Source organism: Gymnoscopelus microlampas, assembly GCF_963454915.1.
Source record: "Gymnoscopelus microlampas genome assembly, chromosome: 9".
In the NCBI taxonomy this organism is placed as follows: domain Eukaryota; kingdom Metazoa; phylum Chordata; class Actinopteri; order Myctophiformes; family Myctophidae; genus Gymnoscopelus; species Gymnoscopelus microlampas.
Window position 1 is genome coordinate 39,788,569 of NC_139946.1, and position 21,196 is coordinate 39,809,764.

At 40.3% G+C, this 21,196-nt stretch overlaps 1 protein-coding gene across 6 annotated transcripts in view; it reads left to right on the top strand.

The window, feature by feature from the left end:
* Positions 1-21,196, top strand: part of nfic (nuclear factor I/C) — a 71,312-nt gene that overhangs the window by 38,468 nt on the left and 11,648 nt on the right. For 3 of the 6 annotated variants that reach the window (XM_084067597.1, XM_084067594.1, XM_084067596.1), the window contains exons 5-13: positions 8,904-8,978; positions 9,803-9,877; positions 11,938-12,082; positions 12,816-12,937; positions 13,055-13,147; positions 14,995-15,108; positions 16,183-16,340; positions 16,827-16,995; positions 17,723-17,811. In XM_084067597.1, the coding sequence (XP_083923723.1) occupies positions 8,904-8,978; positions 9,803-9,877; positions 11,938-12,082; positions 12,816-12,937; positions 13,055-13,147; positions 14,995-15,108; positions 16,183-16,340; positions 16,827-16,995; positions 17,723-17,811 (1,040 nt within the window). The remainder of the gene's footprint in view (positions 1-8,903; positions 8,979-9,802; positions 9,878-11,937; positions 12,083-12,815; positions 12,938-13,054; positions 13,148-14,994; positions 15,109-16,182; positions 16,341-16,826; positions 16,996-17,722; positions 17,812-21,196) is intronic. The other 3 variants (XM_084067598.1, XM_084067599.1, XM_084067595.1) reach the window with 2 other exon arrangements.

Sequence of the window (21,196 nt, forward strand, 5' to 3'; positions counted from 1 at the left end):
AAGCCTATTTTTCAGCGATTTCAAATCCGCCATCTTACTATATCCGGTCCGAAATGCTAACGGAAATTAACGCTAATGGCTTCAACCGCAGCGAGGGCGGGGCTTCACTCGGTAGAAGCAGTAGAAACCCTAGAAACATACCTTACTTTATCATTCATTTAAAAATGAATGGGACCATCATTTGCTAAACGCATATCATGATGATTTAAAAAAGACTTGAAACTAGCGATTGAAAACATAAAGTGTTTATGAAAAGGTTTACTAAGGTGATAAAATCAAGTGTAAAGTTTGCCCGAAACCTCATTGACTTGCATTGAGATTATAATGTATTGCGACCAGAGAAGGTAAAATGGCGACATCTGCCGGGCCATTAACACATTGACTGCCAAGATATTAAACATAGTTTTTTATCCCCATGCCAGAGTAATTACCTTAAATCCACGATCGCTGAAACGCCGTGGGAGCTACATTGTGTACAAAAAAACTAAACAAAAAAGTCCCCGTGTGTAGGCGGAGGGATCTGTGTATTCAGAGCCGCGATCCGGCTACGGCCTGTTGGGTGGTTTTTAATGCAAAAAAAAGAAACTGAGTTAGAGTTGTTTTTCTGAAAATCCCATCATTGGGATGGATGGCTTCCTGTTTTTTTGGAATGATGTCACATCCGACTACTTCTTCTCTGAGTGACGATCGATCATTCCAAAGCTGTGTTAGGAAGCCCCTTGTGGAATTTTAAAAAAATCGTTTTCTTTTTTTAAAGAACGCATCAATGCGATCTTGGCCATCAAGTGATGCATTTGAAAGAACACATACAGTATATGCGATCTTGGCAATCAATGTGTTGATAGGAACAGCAGGCTGAACGAGAACCCGTAAGTGAGCTTCAATTCCAGCGAAGGGGGTTTGCCCCTTGGATAATACACACTTTGAAGGGATAACAGCAAATAGTAAAGTAACTACATTTGCAGTAAAACATAATCAGATAGTCGTTTGTATAGTTGATGGTTAATATTCGTGTTTCATGCATTTACAGTAGCTACACCCTTATTCAGGAACACCTGCAGCTAGCAGATGCTTCAATTTGTACATCACCCACATTACAAGCAGCACATTACAGCAAGAAGTTAACGGTCAGGTCCCCAGTGCTCAGAAATAGTTCCAGTGATATCATAGAAGGTCAGAGAGATACTGAGGAAGTATAAAACTGTCTTGGCAGTCTGTCTAGAATATATTGCTATTGTCAACGGTAATGGAGCGGTTTGATGTGGGTCTCTTGCACCTCAGCCACCCCCCCCCCCTCCAAATTAAATGGAGGTCGGTATCAGGACACAATATTAAGAACAGTTCTATGGGCCACTTCTTAACCCATTCAATCCAGGAACGCATCTGTGTCATTATTAGATTTGAGCTATAACCATTATTTTATACTTTGGCTATTCAAAAATTGCTGATATACAAGCTCATGGCGCGGCACAGAGTGACGCGCTATGAGCTTGTAGATCTACTATTTTTGAAAAGTCGTGAAGAAAAAAATGTATATATTCAAATATTTGCACACATTTTGTGAAAATATTTGAAATATATGTTTTTTTAAAGTTTTTTTTTTTACTCAAATCTTTGCTTCTGGGGGTCCGTGCAACAAAATATTTTGAGATGGCGGTCCGCGACCAAATACATATAATTTTGGGGGTCCTTGACATGAAAAAGTTTGAGAACCACTGATATAGAAACATATGTTTTTTCAGAAAACTGTTAGGATTTAGAAGACCATTTGTTGATGCATTCCCGGATTGAATGGGTTAAAGACTGAACCCACAGATACTGGAGCACACGATGCACATCAATGAAGAACAGACACATCTCCTTATTGATCCCTATAGTTTATTTCTGTCATGGTCAAGCATTCTATTTAGCTGTCGGGACCTGTTGCGGCCCCGGAAGCTCACATTACATCACTGCTAGTTCCACTGGTTACACCCATTACAGTGACGTGAGCGAGCGAGGAAAAGTGATTCAGACTGAATCACTATGCTGATGTGCCGCGAGCAACATGTCGTTCACACCTCAAATATCAGTTTGCTGCAGTGTTCATTTCGCCAGCAAATTTTAATAGCCGAAAATAGCTGAGCTACAAGCTCACAACACGTCGCAGACCCGTTGTGAGCTTGTTGAGTTTTTTCGTAAAGCATAAAATGACTCGTCTTAGTTCTACTGGATATTTTGTCCAATATAGTCCTCCCTAACAATTTTATCAAGTTATGCTTTGTGACAAAATTGTCAGTATATTTAGTCATAGTTTTATTCATCATAAGTTAGTTTTAATGTAGTTTTAATGTAGTTTTCGTCAATGAAATAAGGTAGGCTACGAACATTTTCCATCATAGTTTTGGTCGACGAAATCAACACTGGTTTGCTGTGTCTGTTGTTGAGCGAGTTGTGGCGACCCCAAACACGTTGTATTGGTCGAGATCTGCACGCTACGTGAAATACAGTGATTATGATCATCTCCAGTTATGGACGGGGAGAGCTAAACTAACGTGGAAATGGGCCACGCTGTTCAGACATGTTTTCTCCATTCTTCCTGCCATTTCATCTGCACAATAACCCATTTAGACTAGGAAAGACTCTGTGTCATTTTTAGATTTCTTTGGCTATAAAAAAATTGCAGATATACACTCATGGCGCGGTACTCTGCTTGTAGATCTGCTATTTTCGCGAAATCTTGAAAATGTGTGCAAATCTTGCACACACATTTTGAGTAACAAAAGCGAACATTTGTAACTCAAATCTTTGCTTCTGGGAATTCTACAAATGTCTTCTAAATCCTAGCAGTTTTCTGAAAAACTTATGTTGCTTTAATGTCAGTGGTGCTCAAACGTTTTCATGTCAAAGACCCCCAAATGAATTTGGCCGCCGACCCCCATCTCAAAATATTTTGTTCCAGGGACCCCCAGAAGCAAAGACTTGAGTTACAAATGTTCCCTTTAGATCTACAAGATCTACAAGCTTGTATATCTGCTATTTTTGTATACCTACTAACTCTTGAGACTTAAATTATTGTTAAACATCTGCATCACTTAATTTACAAGACGTCTCCACAATTAGAGAATGTAGAGGAATTGTTATTTTGATCAACGTTTGCCTGTTATCTCTCCTATGGTACCAACGTCAATACAGCATGGAATTGTGGACAAAATCTCATCCAACGACAACAAAATATTCTAAGTTTTGGATCTGAGAGTCTCATCAAATGGCGGTCCGTGGGAGAGTGGCTCAAATGCCAAATAAATAATGGACCTTGATATGAAAAGGTTGAAAACCACTGCTGTACACAATCCAGTTTTTGGCATTCAATGTAAAAAGAGTAGATGCAATATAAAATTGCATCCTTGAGAGAGGAAGGGAGAGAGAGAGCCTATTTCGCCACTCAATAACCCAGCCAGTGCTCAGTACAGAAACCTTGGGGATTTGCCCTTCGTTTTATGCTTAGTATGATTAGGCCTAGTTTATGATTAGTTCATCATTAACCAATAGCTTATAATTACTTATTAAGTGAAAGTTATTAGGTGAAAAGTTATTCTCTTTTATTTTGGAGCCAAAATATGTCAAAGTTCGCAGAGAGTAAATTCTTTACGCCAGTGGTAGGCAACCTTAGGCACCGGTGCCAACATTGGCACAGGGGAGGGTAATAACTGGCACAGTGGCATAAGTGTGAGAGAGAGGATTTTTTGTTTAAAATAAAATATTCAAAAAACAATGTGGTCAATTAAATTAAATCCACTCCCCTCACATCTGTATGTAAATTACATCCTGCACATAATCCCATTCTGACTGGGGAGGGAGTCTGGGACATAGGTGGGTTATTTGTCTAATGATCATTACAATGTCCTGATTTGAAAGAAAATATTTCAGAAGAAGGAGAAATATGGAAATATTATATTTATATGTGGTGTCAAAATTAAACATAATGTTGATTATGGCACACAAACTATCAAGAACATAAAAGCATGGCACTTCATGACAAAAAAGTTGCCGACCCCTGCCTTTACGCTATTACCAATTGATGATCATTTTTAGGTCAGGAACATGTGACAAATTAGGTTTTATGAAATGTAATTTCCTCAACTCTGTACTAGTGCTGCCAACAATCCTGATAGTGCTATAGGTGAAATATAATGAAGAAGCCTTTTCATGGTACTAAAGCAGAGAATGAGATGACTACATTAGACTGATCAGATTTTAAACTAATTGGCACCTTCTAAAGCCTTTGGATAGAGACACTAAAGATGCCATGCTTACATGCCATGCTCTCAAGTTAAACCTTTGATCTCCAAAAAGTCTGCTTTTCAAGAACAAAGTAACGACTTCATGCTCTCATTCAGTGCTGTGTATTTTTAGCATACTGTAACAGATTTAGGGATTTTACTGTTTAGCGTAAGCAAGAATGTGAAACAAAAAACATCTTAATAAGGGCTTTATAAGACTGCAGTGATTTGCCAGTGCATCTTTTGCTTACGTTGCGGGCATGATTGCCTTCAATTAATTAATTTAGAAGATAAGGAAAAATCTCCTGGATGCTAGATAGATAGCGAATAACTTTTTGTTATTGCTTGCTTTAATACACAGTATATATATTTTTTCCCAACTCATTTAACCCATTAAGGCCTGAGGCCGATTCTTCAAAATGTCTTCTAAATCCTAAAAGTTTTTTGAAAAAATGTTGCTATATCAGTGGTTCTCAAACTTTTTCATGTCAAGGACGCCCTAAATGATATGTATTTGGCTGCCGACCCACCTCTCAAAATATTTTGTTCCAGGGACCCTCAGGCACAAAGATTTGAGTCACAAATGTTTGCTTTAAAAATATATATATATTCAAAGATTTGCACAAATTTTCACGATTGTTCAAAAATAGTAGATCTACAAGCTCGTAGCACGGCACTCGGTGTCACGCTACGAGCTTGTATATCTGCTATTTTTGAATAGCCAAAGAAATAAAAAAAATGACACAGATGCGTTCCCGGTCTCAATGGGTTAATAAATGCATACTAGAAAGGATCTTTAAAGAGTTGCTGATGTTGTTAAAGGGTCAACTCAAGAGTTGCTCTCGATGCTACAGGCGATCCTGCCTGGGTTGAATGCGCCTCTTTCTCATTGGCTGGTTGAGAACTTTTTGTATAAACATATTTAATACGACTGTGAGCTCAGTCCAAAAACAACTGGAAGAGAACGCCATGTTCACATCTGGTTTTCATATTGTGGTTTTTAGGAGCCGTAGAATCCCAGCTCAGCAATACACACTGATGGTAATATAGTAGGAGGAGAAGGCAGTGCAACGCTGCACTGTAAAATACAGAGTTAAATGGATGCTGAGGATTTTTACAGTGTACACACCATGACCCATGATGCTGGGAGGGCTCGGGCGGGTGGGTGGAGGCGGGTCGGGTGCCTCCACGGCAAATGTCTTCCATCCCCCTATGCAGTGATGTAAAGTATATTTACTCAAGTACTGTACTTAAGTACAATTTTGAGGTATTTTTTTACTTTACTGGAGACTGGAGTATTTCAAATTTTCTTCTACTTTTACTTCTACTCCACTACATCTCAGAGGCAAATATTGTACTTTTACTCCACTACAATTATTTGAAAACTTTAGTTACTAGTTACTTTGCAGGTATAAATTATTATATTATAAGACATACATTAACCACTTCTATACATAGGCTATTTGAAAATAGCCGATCTACAAGCTCAAAACGTGTCGCGACGTGAGCTTGTAGATCTGCTATTTTCAAATTTTTGTACTTTTACTTTTGGTACTTTAATATTTGAATGCCAATACTTTTGTACTTTTACTCAAGTAATATTTTGAACACAGGCCTTTTACTTTCAACAGAGTATTTTTATATTGTGGTATTGCTACTTTTACTTAAGTAAAATATATTCATCCACCACTGCCCCTATATGAAATGAGTAAACAGTACCAACAGTCATTTGGGGCATAAAACCCCTCCTACCAACCAGAGCCCAGAGTCAACGCTCTGGTTTTAATATTGTGGTTTCAGAAGCAGCGCTAGCTCACCAACACACTGTCAAGACGCGAGCATTAAAAACACATTATCCTTATTCGTGCGTGCTGTTGTTGTTGTTGTTGTTCTCCTCAGAAGACCGGGGGTCACCTCACGTCCAATTTACTCAATTCAGAACGTAAACGAAGAACCGCAATTAACTCACAAAGACCACCACATCGGGTTTCAGTTATTCTCCAATCAGGCGAATATGGCTGCTGTCTTGCTGCAAGCAGTGTCCAGCATTTGAAAGCTAGCACGCCCACTCTGTGAATTGATGGACTTGACCCCAGCCACAGTTTTCTGCAGTTCTATAAATGGATAGAACATTGTCAGTTTGAACACTCTCAGTTTTTACTTCACAGTAAAATCCTGACTGTTAATTTAACTCTGGAGGTGTACAAACGGACCATTTGAGTCCATTTGGTTATCTTTGTACACTCTTAGAGTTACAAATGGATACATTTACACTGGGGATATGTATACTGACCTTGAATCTAGGCTTTTAAAAGGGATGTGTCGTTGTTTTACGAATCTTTCGTTTTGTTATTTGTCAAGATAAAAGATGTGTTCTAATTGTAACACAACTAATCCAAGATACATTGCTGCCGACTATAATAACAGAAGAGTAAAATGCCAAACATCCAATGAGTACATTGATATCTATTAAATATTAAAGTGTAGAACAGGTGGAGAGACAAATGTTTATTGTGTGTGTTTGATTTGGCAAGGCTGAGTTGTTGGGGTTATATATATTTTACACAATTTATGCAACGTTTTTAAATAGGAAAAGTTGCTGCATTGTGCAAAGCTACAATTTCCCCCTCAGGCATGTTGAGGCTTCAGGTTGACACAAGCGAGTTGTGCATTATCTTCCACTGTTACAAGTTAAAATGTGCAAAATCATCCCAAATCCATATACTGTAGGTATACTTAAATGGACACGCACGCACGCACGCACGCACGCACGCACGCACGCACGCACGCACGCACGCACGCACGCACGCACGCACGCACGCACACACACACACACACACACACACACACACACACACACACACACACACACACACACCCCTTGGCGGCTGACCAATAGAGGGTGCCGCCCCACCACTCCCAACAGCCTAGTCCTAGATCTTCATTGAAAAATAATTACTTTGAAATATGTACTAAAATACATATTTTAAATGAGCAAGCCAGCAAGGTGAATATTAAATTTAGTTTACTTAGTGACTAGTGAGTAAAATGCATATTCTGCCCTAAAATGTAGATCTGTTATTCACACAGACTTTTGCTTATTGACTCTCGCTCGTTATAAGTTGTACATCCACCGTTCGCCCCTCTCCACTACATACAGTACAGAGCTGGCTGTTGCCTGTACCCTACCTGCACCCAAGACCATACACAAAGTGTTTTCTTAATTTTTCCTGGGCTTTTTTTTTTGTCTTTACCCTGTTTTTATACCTAGTTTTAATTTTACCCTTTAGTCTAGCCTAGTTCATGTAATTGTTTGGTTGCCTATGCTGTTTTTATCCTCTATTGAGGCATGAGCTACCGTAGGTATAGCCACAGTTAAAATCATCACAACTCTGTGAATGTTCAACCGATTTCCAAGCGGTTTAGTTTGTTACAAATGCCAGACATGTAGTTATGATACATGAGTCATGGTTAAATAAAAAATGCTGGTTTTCATACCAAAAAACAAGGCATGTGTTTCCATGTGTTTCTATTTTAAGTTTCTGGATAAAACGGAAGTGATTTGGTCAACACGGTATTAACTGAAGTTTTGGACTGCGTGTATTATCAACATAATGCATTAAAGTAACATGTGGTATGCAGATATCTCTGTGATATGTCTCCAACATACGTGTGTTGTGTTGAGAAGTAAGGGAAGATCTATCTGTCTGAAATTGCAGTGAGATGTGTTGAAAATGGAACATTTTATGAATGTTGCGAAGATTAAATAAACAAAGTAGTTCTATATGATTTGGATATCATTGGGCCATGGTTGTCTTTTCTATTTGTTCGATACGAATGTTCAGTGAAAAAAATACACATGATGTTAGAGTTAGAGGGTTAGAATAAAAGCGTTTAATCGCTACAAGATTTCTCTGGTTTCTGCTTTTCTCCTGTCGTATCTACGCTGAAAAACCTTCATTCTCTGATTCTTTTTGCCTTTTGTCTGTCACTCATTTCTCCGTCTCCATCTGTGTTTTCTTTCTCTTTCCTCTCTCACTACTCTGTTTTTGTCGCTGTCTCTGTTTCTTTCTCTGAGTCAGTACCTCTGTGCCAACAGCAGCTTTAGTTCTTGGCACCCAGGTTCTGTGGCCAAGAGAGAGAGAGAGAGAGAGAGAGAGAGAGAGAGAGAGGGAGAGAGAGAGAGAATGACAGAGAGATTGTATAAGGAAAAATGGGGGGTGGGGGCAGGTTGAATAGTCTGCCAGCAGTTAACTCCTCTGCACTCGATGCTCCTGCCAAAAAACACAATTCCAAAAAAGAAGGAAAAAAAACAATTTGCTCCAAAAAAATATATTCTTTCCTCAGAAACAACAGAAATGACATAGCAACAGTAACAATCATAAGAGATTATGGAGGGCATGGTTGGGGAGTAGCACATTACCGTTACAGTATGTAATGATGAAAAATAAGTGATTAAACTGTTGGAAAAATTGGGTTACATTATGTATACTCTCAGAGTTAAATTAGCTTAAAATTTAAATGAATTAAAACGATGGATTTCACTGTGTATTTGTTGGTGGTGACTGAGCCTCATCTCCTTGTAGCTACAAGCTCATTAATTTCCCCCATTGCTCTCTGTTTGCACCTCTTTCCCTTCAGAAGCAGAGCAGAGCAGCAGTCCCAGTCGAACAGGAGTGGGCTCTGATCAGGATGACAGCAGGACCGCCACCATGGGTGAGATATATTGATATTATATTTGTTGGGTTAGGATTAGATGACGTGGGTTGTGAGATTTTGGATATTGTAATACATGATACGGCTTACGTGTCGTGTAGCCTTTTCCTGGGTTTAATCACTTAAACCCTATTTTATACTTTAAATAAAATAAAATGAAATAAACAATTATGAAAATTGTAATCTACAAGCTCACATTGTGTCATTATGTGACAGTGTTTTGAGCTTGTACATCTTTTCGCTATTGAACATTTTTGAACAATTTAAAAATAAATAACAATCGTCTCTCAATAAGATGTTATCATCACAATATCAATATCAAGGCATTTGGTCAAGAATATTTGATTTGATTTAGTCTTTATCGGCCTGCCCTAGATGGTAATAAGGAACGTAGAGCATGCGACATCCACTCTAGGGAACAGGTGCAGGACAAACAGAATAGCATAAAAATAAAAATAGAGTCCGTTCGCACACTGTTGTTGGCTCCCACTGTTTATTGCAGATCAAGGATCTTCATCAGGATAATTAAGATGACGAAGACACTTTGTGGATCGAAATGTTGATCTGTTATAAACAGTGAGAGTTAACAACAGTGTTTGTGTTTGTGGACTCTATTGTAATTTCTATGACGCACGCACGCACGCACGCGCGCACGCACACACACACACACACACACACACACACACACACACACACACACACACACACACACACACACACACACACACACACACACACACACACACACACACACACACACACACACACACACACACACACACACACATGGCACTTGTGTAAACTATACTGTTGTGTCTTTCTAGATGGTCCAGAGTTCCAGGACAGTTTTGTGACGTCAGGAGTTTTCAATGTCACCGAACTGGTCCAGGTCTCTAGAAGTAAGTACCTCAATCATTAATCCTGGCTGCATAACCCTTAACTTTACAGCCGCTATTATTTCCTACATCATAATCACAACGCAGCTTCACTGTGGGCACGTTGGCCCGAGTAGAAGTACTATTCATTTCTGTCCTTATCCTGTACCGTGTTAATTAAGGGTACATTTTTAATGAACACAGCGGTATTTATTACTTACTGTAGTTATTATTAAGTAAGTAGGTGGAAGTGACATGGATTGCTCTGGTGGAGCATTTTTTTTATTAATTTACAATTAAAAATGTAGCAGACGCTCTTATCCAGAGCGACTTACAATAAGCAAGGTAATCACATACATCATACACAGAGAGACAGTGCAGTGCTTCAGTAAACAAGGATCGCAGGTACGTAAGCCAGGAACCTAGCATCAGTCTAAAACAATAAACTCAAAATAGTAATCTGTACATCTGTTTAAATAACATGCTATCTAAATTACATTTTAACATTGTGGTCAAGAAAGAACAAGCCTAAGTAAGTAAAAACGTGAGAACAAATAACCAAGGACTGACTGCATGGTCATCATATCTAGGTCAGTCACTAGCATCAATGGAACAGAAGGTGTTAGGAAGGGGCACGGGGAGCGCTAAGGGCTGAGGTGGAGTCTGGAACACCATCAGGGGTGCAACAATGAATCGAGCTAAGCAATTTAATTGATTATAAAAATAATAGATAATACATCTTTTTTTTGTATTATATATTTATTGAGTTTAAAGTTTTTTACACAGACACAAACAGCTTAGCAACAAACACAACAAATGGTCTTCACAATTGACATGAATAAAACAATTAAATAAAGATAGATTTATAGAAATATACTGTATGCGTATCTGTATACACATATACATTACAAAGATAAACGATGAAGAAAAGACATGCATATTATAATTACAGCTCGGTGACTGAAAAAAGAGAAAGAAAGGGGAGGTATAATTACTACATTACCATAAACTAGGTACAGAAGTTGAGATAAACAATTAGTTCCAGTGAATCAATAATTTAATAAAATGATCAATTAATAATCAGTCCCTTTTCAGGGCATATTTCTTGGCCATCAAAAGTAGTGAAAATAGCAGAGCTTTTAAACCTGCTATTTTCAATACTTTTGCATGACACTGTTGTGCGACAAAGTATAAAACAATGCCTAAGAGGTCAATCGAATTGTTGATAAATATAAAATATGTGTTTAAACATCAAAACGTTTGCTTCTCGATTAGTCGAATATTTGAAAAAGTACTCAATAGAATTATCCTTTAGAAATAAATCGATTGTTGCTGCCCTAAACACCAGTACTTACTGCACATCTTTACCACCCAAGACGCGCTACTCATCCACTGAGTTGGCGGTGCCCACTATTAAACCCAGAAACGTGCGATTAAAAGGCGAGCACTCTACCAACTGAGCTACCCGGACACAACCCATATGCTTACCATATGCTATTACATAGTGCTCATGTGAATGTGTGTTTATCTGTCTCTAGTTCTGCTGATGACATCTGTAGGTCCCAGTTCTTTGAAAAAGTTGCATACTCATCAGTATGTGTGTGTTTGTGTGTGTGTGTGTGTGTGTGTGTGTGTGTGTGTGTGTGTGTGTGTGTGTGTGTGTGTGTGTGTGTGTGTGTGCCTGTTAGAGAGCGTGTGTGTGTGTGTGTGTGTGTGTGTGTGTGTGTGTGTGTGTGTGTGTGTGTGTGTGTGTGTGTGTGTGTGTGTGTGTGTGTGTGTGTGTGTGTGTGTGTGTGTGTGTGTGTGTGTGTGTGTGTGTGTGTGCGTGCGTGTGCGTGTGTGTGTGTAGTTGCGCGGCAGTGTCATGCACCAGAAAATAGCTGCTCCTGAAGTTCATAATGCGCCACACAGTAACACGTTGTGAGCTTGTAGATTGGCAATTTCCTGACAATTTTCAGCTATTTTCGATGCTGTCCCATTCTTAAAATGTTTACTGTATGTCTTCACAAGTATGATACAAACGTGTGTGTGTGTGTGTGTGTGTGTGTGTGTGTGTGTGTGCGTGCATTTGCTTGTCTCTCCAGCTCCAGTAGTAACAGGGGCAGGTCCTAGCTTCTCTCTGGGAGAGCTGCAGGGTCATCTGGCCTATGACCTCAACCAATCAGTCAACCAGTCGGTCAATCAGCCAGTTAGTCTGAGACGGTCTCTGGCTAGCACATCATCCAGCGGGTACGCACACACTCACACACGCACTCACGCACGCACGCACGCAAATTCATGCTATAATGACTCACTCACACACTCATGCTAAAACAAAAGTACTATTTTGCATGTCTAGATAATCAACAAGTGATTTATTTCCAGTGGTGGAAAAATTACTCTTTTTTACTTAAAGGGATATTTATACTTTCAAAAAAACTTTGGGTCATTTTATCGTCTACTCAGGCTTTTGTTAGCCCCCCAGACTGTTTTTAAGTTGCTTGATTCAGTATTTAGATATTTGGTATTCATTTTATCAGACACGCCCCCTTCCTATACAAACCCATTATAACTTCAAACTCCATTTTTAACACATTAACTGCCAAAAATGTTTATAAAGTCTTTGAGAATTTAGCTGTTGCCTGCCAAAGACGTTTTTTAAACGTCCAAAAATAGCAGATCTACAAGCTCACAACGCGTCCCAGCGCGCCACGTTGTGAGCTTGTAGATCGGCTATTTTCGGCATGCAGCAAATGAAAATCATTTCGATGCCATCACGGCCTGCCAAAAAACTATTTTAGTCGACTAAATCAACTGTAAATTTAGTCGACCAAAAGTAAAACATTTCACGTGACTAAAATATGACTAAAACTAAACAGAATCTTATTCAAAAGACTATGACTAAAACTAAATCAAAAATTTGCTGTCAAAATCAACACAGCTGTCCATCCATCTCCCTTGTCTCTCTCCCTCGTGTCTCCAGGAGTAAACGCCATAAGTCGGGCTCTATGGAGGAGGAGGCAGACAGCCCAGGTGGAGAGTATTATCCCTCCCCCTCCTCCCCTGCCAGCAGCTCCAGGAACTGGACCGATGACATGGAAGGAGGCAAGTCTCTTATTCTTTCAACTTTGACGCGTCTTTCACTTGATTCTTTGGCCTTGAGGTGATTGTCCACAACAGTCAGGTGTTTGGTTGGTTTGATGTGACTTTTGTGTCTCCCAGAAGAGTGCCATGGCGTAGAGAGGGCTGACGTCAGAGGGTGCTTCCCATCTACCCAGACCCAGTGCAAAACTCAGGAACAAATGAACTGGCTTTGTAACTAAACGTTCCAAGTTTGTCAGCTTCTGTGGGATTACTCAAAACTATGATCTTTACTGTGATCTATGATCAGATATGTCTGGTTCGTTTTTCTGAGCATTCTGAGGAATGTTCTGTGGCTGTGTGGAAAGTACCATATGACTTCAGTAACCCATCTGTTTTATTTAAACTCTAAATGCCAAAGTCCTTAGTGTTTTCGTAATGTTTGTTTAGCCTCCGACCCCTTTCACTGTGGTCATTAACACACATGGGGATCTACACCTGGGGAGACTCGTTAAAAGTAATTTCTTCATGTGCAGCTCCTCCAGAAATTGGCCCGCAAACCCATTTTTAGGCCCCGGTCCCATAGGGCTCCAGACGCTCACGTGACGAGATACACGTTGCATCTATTTACACCACCATTCTGGCAGGAAATCATGCAAAATGAATTCAAACGCTTGGCGCCAGCCGCCAGTATCCATTTCAACCTTATGATTTCACGGCACACTTCAAAAGACAAGCACAGCACTGGAATTTCTGCTAGAGCCGTTTGAAAAGAAATTATTCCAGAGCTGCTAGCTAAGTGTTCTTCTGCTGTAAAACTAGCTCTGACCCATTACTCTTCTCTAGAGTTCTGTAGCGCTACCTCAGCCTCCTTGGCTTTTTCTTTTTCTTTTTTAGATTAAATGATTCAAGACTCACCACTACTGTAACATAGCTTGACATCAAAGGCATTTTAGCCAAAATATTGCTTTAAATTCACACTTTACTCTGTTTTCTTCCCACCAGCATCAAGGCAGCTTAAATACAAATTAGACTTCAAAACTAGAAAAAATATGCTCCTCGGAGCACCGGTCTCCGCCAGGCTGGGTTGCCTAACCAGGGCCCACAGATTTTTGAAGTCAGTCATAGTCAATCGGAATGGAATATGAAAAATCTGACTGATACACCTTGATCACATGACTACAGAAATAATGTGTACCGATTTGTGTGAGCTTTGGATACAATCTGTATGAGTGGTAGCAAAATGTGTGTTTTGAACAAAACGCAAAATGGCGTGGCCTGGATGGAGAGTTGTGTCATGATCCACAGAATCCAAGGAAACAACCTTTTTGACTGTATGACTCTACGTTTCAAGAGTTATAGGCCAAAGCGTGAAGTGGCCTGTTACAGCCTCTTATTGTATATGAATCGCATCATTTCTTGGCCAACTGGGAGTGTGCGTACAAAGTTTCATGCCGATCCGTCTAACCGGGAGATTAGCTGCTCACAAACAGACGGACAGACTGACACACACACACACACACACACACACACACACACACACACACACACACACACACACACACCGGACACACGGACGGATGGACGGACGGTCAAGATCAAAAACATAGTCTCCAGCCTTCAGCGGTCCACCCTGGCGGAGACAACAAAACCCTCGTCGATTAATAATATGTTATTACTGTAGTGTAAAAGATTGGCGCTGAAAAGACTGAAAAGATCAGCGACACTCCATGATTCCTGCCAGCATGCCGTTGTTTTGATCAAGGCAATGCATGCTGGGATTGTGCCAACTACTGGAGCTTTTAGTTTGAGAAACCCAGTACTAGAGCATCAGTAGAATAATATGTTTCATGCTTAGATCAATGTGGGTCAAAATGTGGACAATTTACATTAACCTCTACGATCAATGTAAATTAATGCACATTTTTCATATTTGACTTTGGTGGTAACGCAGTGTGTGGCATATCAATGAGGACCAAAGTCAAGTGTTAGTCAATTGTTTTAGATCAACTTCTAGTATGTATAGGCACAGTAACTATGATTTGCAGTACATTGTTTTGTCTCTGTTTGTCTGCTTCCAGGTCTGTCTCCTCCAGTCAAGAAGGCAGAGCTGGACAGTCCCTCTCCGCAGGAGGACTCACCCAGACTGGGCTCCTTCACCCAACACCATCGGCCTGTCATAGCTGTACACAGTGGTTCGTATTTAAACACATGTGCAGTACTGTAATACTAGAAATGAACACCAGGACATCCTGACCAGAATACAGTATGTTCATCTTCCATGGGCAGAAGTTGACAGGTCAAAATGTCTCTGAAATTTGAACCTGGCATTGTGTACACCAGTGGTTCTCAAACCTTTTCATGTCAAGGACCCCCAAAATGATGTTTTTTTTGGCTGCGGACCCCTTGTCTCAAAAAATATTTTTGTGCCAGGATTTTTCAAAAATAGCAGATCTACTTGTATATCTGCTATTTTTTAATAGCCAAAGTATAAAATATATGGTTAAAGTGGTTAAAATGATTGTGATGCCATATTAACTAGCTTTGCTGGGGACCCCCTGGTACCCCCCCAAGGACCCCTGGGGGTCCCCGGACCCCACTTTGAGAACCACTGGTGTACAGTATGTAATGTAGTGATTTGTACATACTTGCTAATGAGAACATGCAGATAACATAATTGCATTTTAAAGCGATACTCATTCTGGTTTCTCTTGTGTAATACAAAGTTAAACTAATCAGCATTAGAGCACTTGGGTGGTGCTGGGGTAAAGTACCAGACCACCATCAAGGAGTCTGTAGGGGTTCGAATCCACCACAGTGCTTTCAGTTTGGCTAAGGGTCTATACGAACATAATTGGCCCGTGTTCAGGGGAGGGACGCCAGGTGAGGAGGCGGTGATATCTGTCACTGAATGTACTCCTACGGGCTGGGGGTCGGCACCAATTGAGGAATGTTGAGCGGGAAGAATAGGACAACCGCTCTAGGTCCTCCCCGCTGGGGCTCCTGACTGGCAGGTGAGCCAGTAGGATTACAACAGCAGTGGCAAGCAGTGGGAGGAATTAATGAATTAGCATAATGACAAAATTGGGGAGAAAAGGAGTAAAAAAATATTGTCTACTCTAAAGAAAAAACCTAATTAATAATCAGCCTTTGCCACACAGTATAAAAAAACGGATGTGTTTTTAAGTAAACACCAGAAGTAGCACCTCTTAGCTGACATCTATTTTTTAAAATACATTTTGTTTTATTTGATCTCTGTCTCTCTCCAGGTCTGTCTCGGAGTCCTCATCCCTCATCATCTCTGCATTTCCCCTCTTCCTCCTACTTCCCTCACGGAGCGATCCGCTATCCTCCTCACCTCACCCAGGACCCCCTCAAAGACCTGGTCTCATTGGCCTGTGACCCTGCCAATCAAACCCCCAGCTCTGTAAGTACAACCAACAAAACAGAACGTCTTGTGAATAGAATCAATCAGGTTTAAAATGCAGAGGTTTCCCTTTCTTAGTGCCTTTCTCTTGTTCCATTAAAAATTACATTAGATTTTTACACCTTTTCTTTTAATTGATTAATACTTTTTATGGAAAGTACACTGCATTCCATTTTATTGTACATTATAAATAAAGGTGATTAACTAATTGATTTAATGATTGGGTCATCCATATCTCATCTGTGTGTGTGTGTGTGTGTGTGTGTGTGTGTGTGTGTGTGTGTGTGTGTGTGTGTGTGTGTGTGTGTGTGCTTGTGTGTGTGTGTGTGTGTGTGTGTGTGTGTGTGTGTGTGCGTGCGTGCGTGCGTGCGTGCGTGCGTGCGTGCGTGCGTGCGTGCGTGCGTGCGTGCGTGCGTGCGTGTGCGTGTGCGCGTGTGCGTGTGTGTGTGTGTGTTTGTGTGTGCGTGTGTGTCTTTCCGTCATCAGCTGAATGGCAGTGGACAGGTTAAAGTCCCCAGTCACTACATCTCCTCTCAGATGCTGGCCCCACCCGGCCCTGCACCTCCTTCCTCCCTCCCCAGGCTAACTCTGCCTGTGGACTCCAAGACCAGTACCACCTCCTCTGACGGAGGGGCACACTCTCCCACATCACCCAGTAAGACACATATTCAGTTGCATGTTGCATGACATTGTATGTTCTCAAATTGTAGTTAAAATGATTGATTATAGATAAATGAGTTGTAAGTGATGTTTTATTTATATTTTTAAGTTAAAGTTCTATATTGCGATAATCATGCTAGTCCATAGCAATGATTGCTATCAGAATATAGAGATATTTAATATTTGGTTGTACAAATGACGCGAATGTTGATCTGACTTCTAGTCCCAATTAGGTAACATTACTCTGCTGTCCGGCAGAAACCAGCTAACTCCAAAATGTTCATTTTTCAGGAAATGGAAAAAAAGTGGAGTTAGGAGGTTTTGTTCATCATTGATAAGAACAGCTGAATGGACCTCCAAGCTCACAATGAGGTTGGAGGTCAAAAGGGGGTGGAGCCTGGAGTCAGCAAAACCAGCTAACTCCACACTCTGGTTTAGCAGAAAGTTTGAGGATCCAATGGAGTTAGCTGGTTTTGTCAGAAGCGCTTTTTAATGCTTTTCATTGGTTCAATATTTTTTTTTATCAACACACAGACGTAAAGGGTGTTCAATGGCCCTGGTTTATGGAAAAAAATGCAAAAGCGTCGAAATGGAGTTAGCTGGTTTCTGCCGGACAGAACGATTACCTAATAACATAGCATAGTAAGCATAGCATTATGGGTTTAATGGTTATCTTCGCCTTTTGTCTCTGCCTCCCCACCTCTATCTTCTCCATCCTCAAGCATACTCGGCCCCTGGGACGCCTCCAGCCAACCGATCCTCCTTTGTTGGAGTCGCACCCCGTGACCCTGGAGGACTTTACCAAGCCCAGGTTAGAGAACGTTCAGTGGAAACACTGTGTTCAAAGACTATGCGTTGAGCAGAATATCTTCTGATGTGTCAGTCCTGTTTCTTATAGTATGGCACACGAAGGATGTCCAATTTGCCTAAAGCATCCTTGTAGCATTGAAAACGTTAACTGGAAGTTAGTCAGCAGTGGTGTAAAGTAACTAGTACATTTACTCAAGTACTGTACTTAAGTACAATTTTGAGGTACTTTACTTTACTGAAGTATTTCCAATTTTCAATACTTTTACTTCTACTCCACTACATCTCAGAGACAAATATTGTACTTTTACTCCACTATAATTATTTGAAAACTTTAGTTACTAGTTACTTTGTAGATTTGGATTATTATCACAAAACATACAGTAACCACTGCAGGCAACATTTTGGCCATTTGAAAATAGCCGATCTATAAGCTCACAATGTGTCACGATGCAACGCATTGTGAGCTTGTAGATCTGCTATTTTCAAAAGATTTTTATACATTTGAAAACTTGTGAAATGGGACATTATGCACAATGAGTACTTTCTACTTTTGGTACTTTAAGTGCATTTTGATACCAATACTTTTGCACTTACTTTACTCAAGGAAATTTTAAATTCCGGACTTTTACTTGTAACAGAGTATTTCTACATTGCAGTATTGATACTTTTACGAAGTGAAACATTTGAGTACTTTTTCCACCGCTGGTGTTCAGTGGACACTGTGTTCTCAAAATGTGTTGTCCTCGAGCAGAATATCTTCTGATGTGTCAGTCCTGTTTCTTATAGTATGGCACACTAAGGATGTCCAATTTGCCTAAAGCATCCTTGTAGCATTGAAAACGTTAACTGGAAGTTATCAGACTGTACCAAACCCTGGACTATTAGAAACGGGTGTCTTCAATAACTGCTGGGGTTGCACCAGCTAGTTGTAAATCCTTTACAAGTAGCCGATGTGTATAAAGACCGTAGACAGTTCATAGTCATTAAAACTGTAATTAGTTTCAACCTATGGATTAACTAAATTGGGTTGCTCAAACCCAGGGAATGTCTTAGCTAGTAAAGCATTATCATAAAGCCCATCATGAAGCAATTAACAATGTAAATACGGTCACTGCCGCATCACAAGCCATAACAGAACTTTCAAAAATAACTGTCGGTGGACCACAGCAACTTATTAAACTTAGTTCCCTTTTTGCTTTTAATGTATTAATATGTTTTGCATACTTACAGTATAAATAATTGTATGAGTAATGATTCATTTAATAGTAGTTTACTGTAGTTAAAGGGATAGTTCACCCCCAAAATGGATATTTTTTTAGTTCTTGTCACATTCCTAAGCCAATAATTTGATGACCGGCAGCGGATCCGGTAGGAGACACAAAGAGTCTCCTTTGTGTCTCCTACCGGAACCGCTGCCTACCGGTCCGCTGGTCATCAAATTATTGGCTTAGGAATGCGACAAAAACAAAAAAAATATCCATGAATTCAAGTCTCCATGGGGAAATCGATAGAAAAAAAGTCATTTTGGGGGTGAACTATCCCTTTAATCTATCAATCTATCAAATACATACAAAATACAAGCCCCCCAAAAAATAGCAGATCTACAAGCTTGTGATCTTATGTATACCTGGAAAAAAATAATTATAGCCAAAGAAATCTAAAAACGGCACAGATTCTTTCCCGGTCTACACGGGTTAAGTTTAGTGATGTGAAAACCTCGATTCAGTAAAATGCTCACTATATCGCCGTCTAAATTTAGCCAGGGTCTTGTGCACAACTGGTGCCAAATAGCCTCTGTAGTGTGAACTAGAGTATTGACTGTTTAGGCAGACGCACCGATCCAGCGAATCCAGAGATTTTATTGCTGCTCTCCATGATAGTTAGTTGTTGTAATATGTAGTGCCAGACATCATGCCTCCTACTGGAGCTCGGGTTTGGTTGGTTACTTATAGCAGGTGATTAATTGGTTAGCTAATAACAATAGCTTCAATAGGTGGTTCGACCCAGGCCCGGTATCAGACTGCAGAGTGGCTGCTGGCTGCTGGCTGCTGCATTGCAGTGCTTCTGCTCCATAAAACAGCCCGGCGAATACTGCTGAGCCAGGAGTATGAATGTGTGTGTGTGTGTGTGTATGTGTGTGTGTGTGGGTGTGTGTGTATATGTGTGTGTGTGTGTGTGTGTATGTGTGGGTGGGTGTGTGTGTGAGTGCGAGCGCGCTCGTGTGTGTGTGTGTGTGTGTGTGTGTGTGTGTGTGTGTGTGTGTGTGTGTGTGTGTGTGTGTGTGTGTGTGTGTGTGTGTGTGTGTGTGTGTGTTGCGCGCGCTCACGTGCGTGTGTGTGTGTGTGTGTGTGTGCGCGCGCATGTGTCTGTGTAGCGTGTGTTTGAACTGAATGCAAGGTGAAATAAGTTCTTGGTAGTTAGGAGCGACAGTAAGGTGTGTTAGACTAAGCTTGTCAGAATAGTTCATCTAATTGCCTGATCAGACCCTATAGAACGGGGGGAAGAGCTAGTGTGCCATGTCTAGGATCGACAGTGTACTGATACACTGTGGTCTGTTTAGATCCCTGTTAACGCGACACAGAGTTGCGACATCGTGGCAGAAGTCGAGTAAGAACCAATAGGCGGGTTCTTTTTTAAATGTAAATGATTACTTATTACCTGCTAATACATCCTTATGTGTTACTCAAACTAGTCAGTGAAATCTGATCACTTTCCATTTGTTTAACATTATGCTGCTTCTTGAGTCCACGAAGTTAAACAAAAAATATTTTCCAAATTTTACAGACTGTATTATGAATAGAGTTATAATAACCATTAAGAGGGTTTTTTAACGGTTAACTCAGGATGTGTGTAATTACAGGTATTTTGGTGTCTATTAATCTCAGAGACTATGAATGTCCTGGGGTGTTCATTCAACCTTTATTTAAGATTCTCAGAGAGATCATTGAGGGAGACCCTCATTTACAATGATGCCGAGATTACACACACATATAAATGACATAAGAACAACAAGAAAAACAATAATGTTGTCAACGAACTGTTAAAACAGTTGCATGTTGACAGCAATCAGTTAAAACAGTTGCATACAGGTAATGCACAGTTCAGTTATTATATCAATTCCTAAAATGGCCAATATATGCTAGGGTACCAATGCTGAAAGCAGTCTTTCCCAGTTCCGAACTGGCAAAAGGAACCAGGACTAGCCAATGGCTGGAGCGAGTTAGAATGTGACTAGGTTTCTGACATAGCATGGAAGAGATATAAGGTGGTATTTTCCAACCAGGGCTTTATAAATAAAGAGGTGTCAAGTGAATGTACAAAGGAAAATCAACAGCGACTATGTACCTTTATTACACTGTGAATCCAGAGGGATAATTTAACTCTGA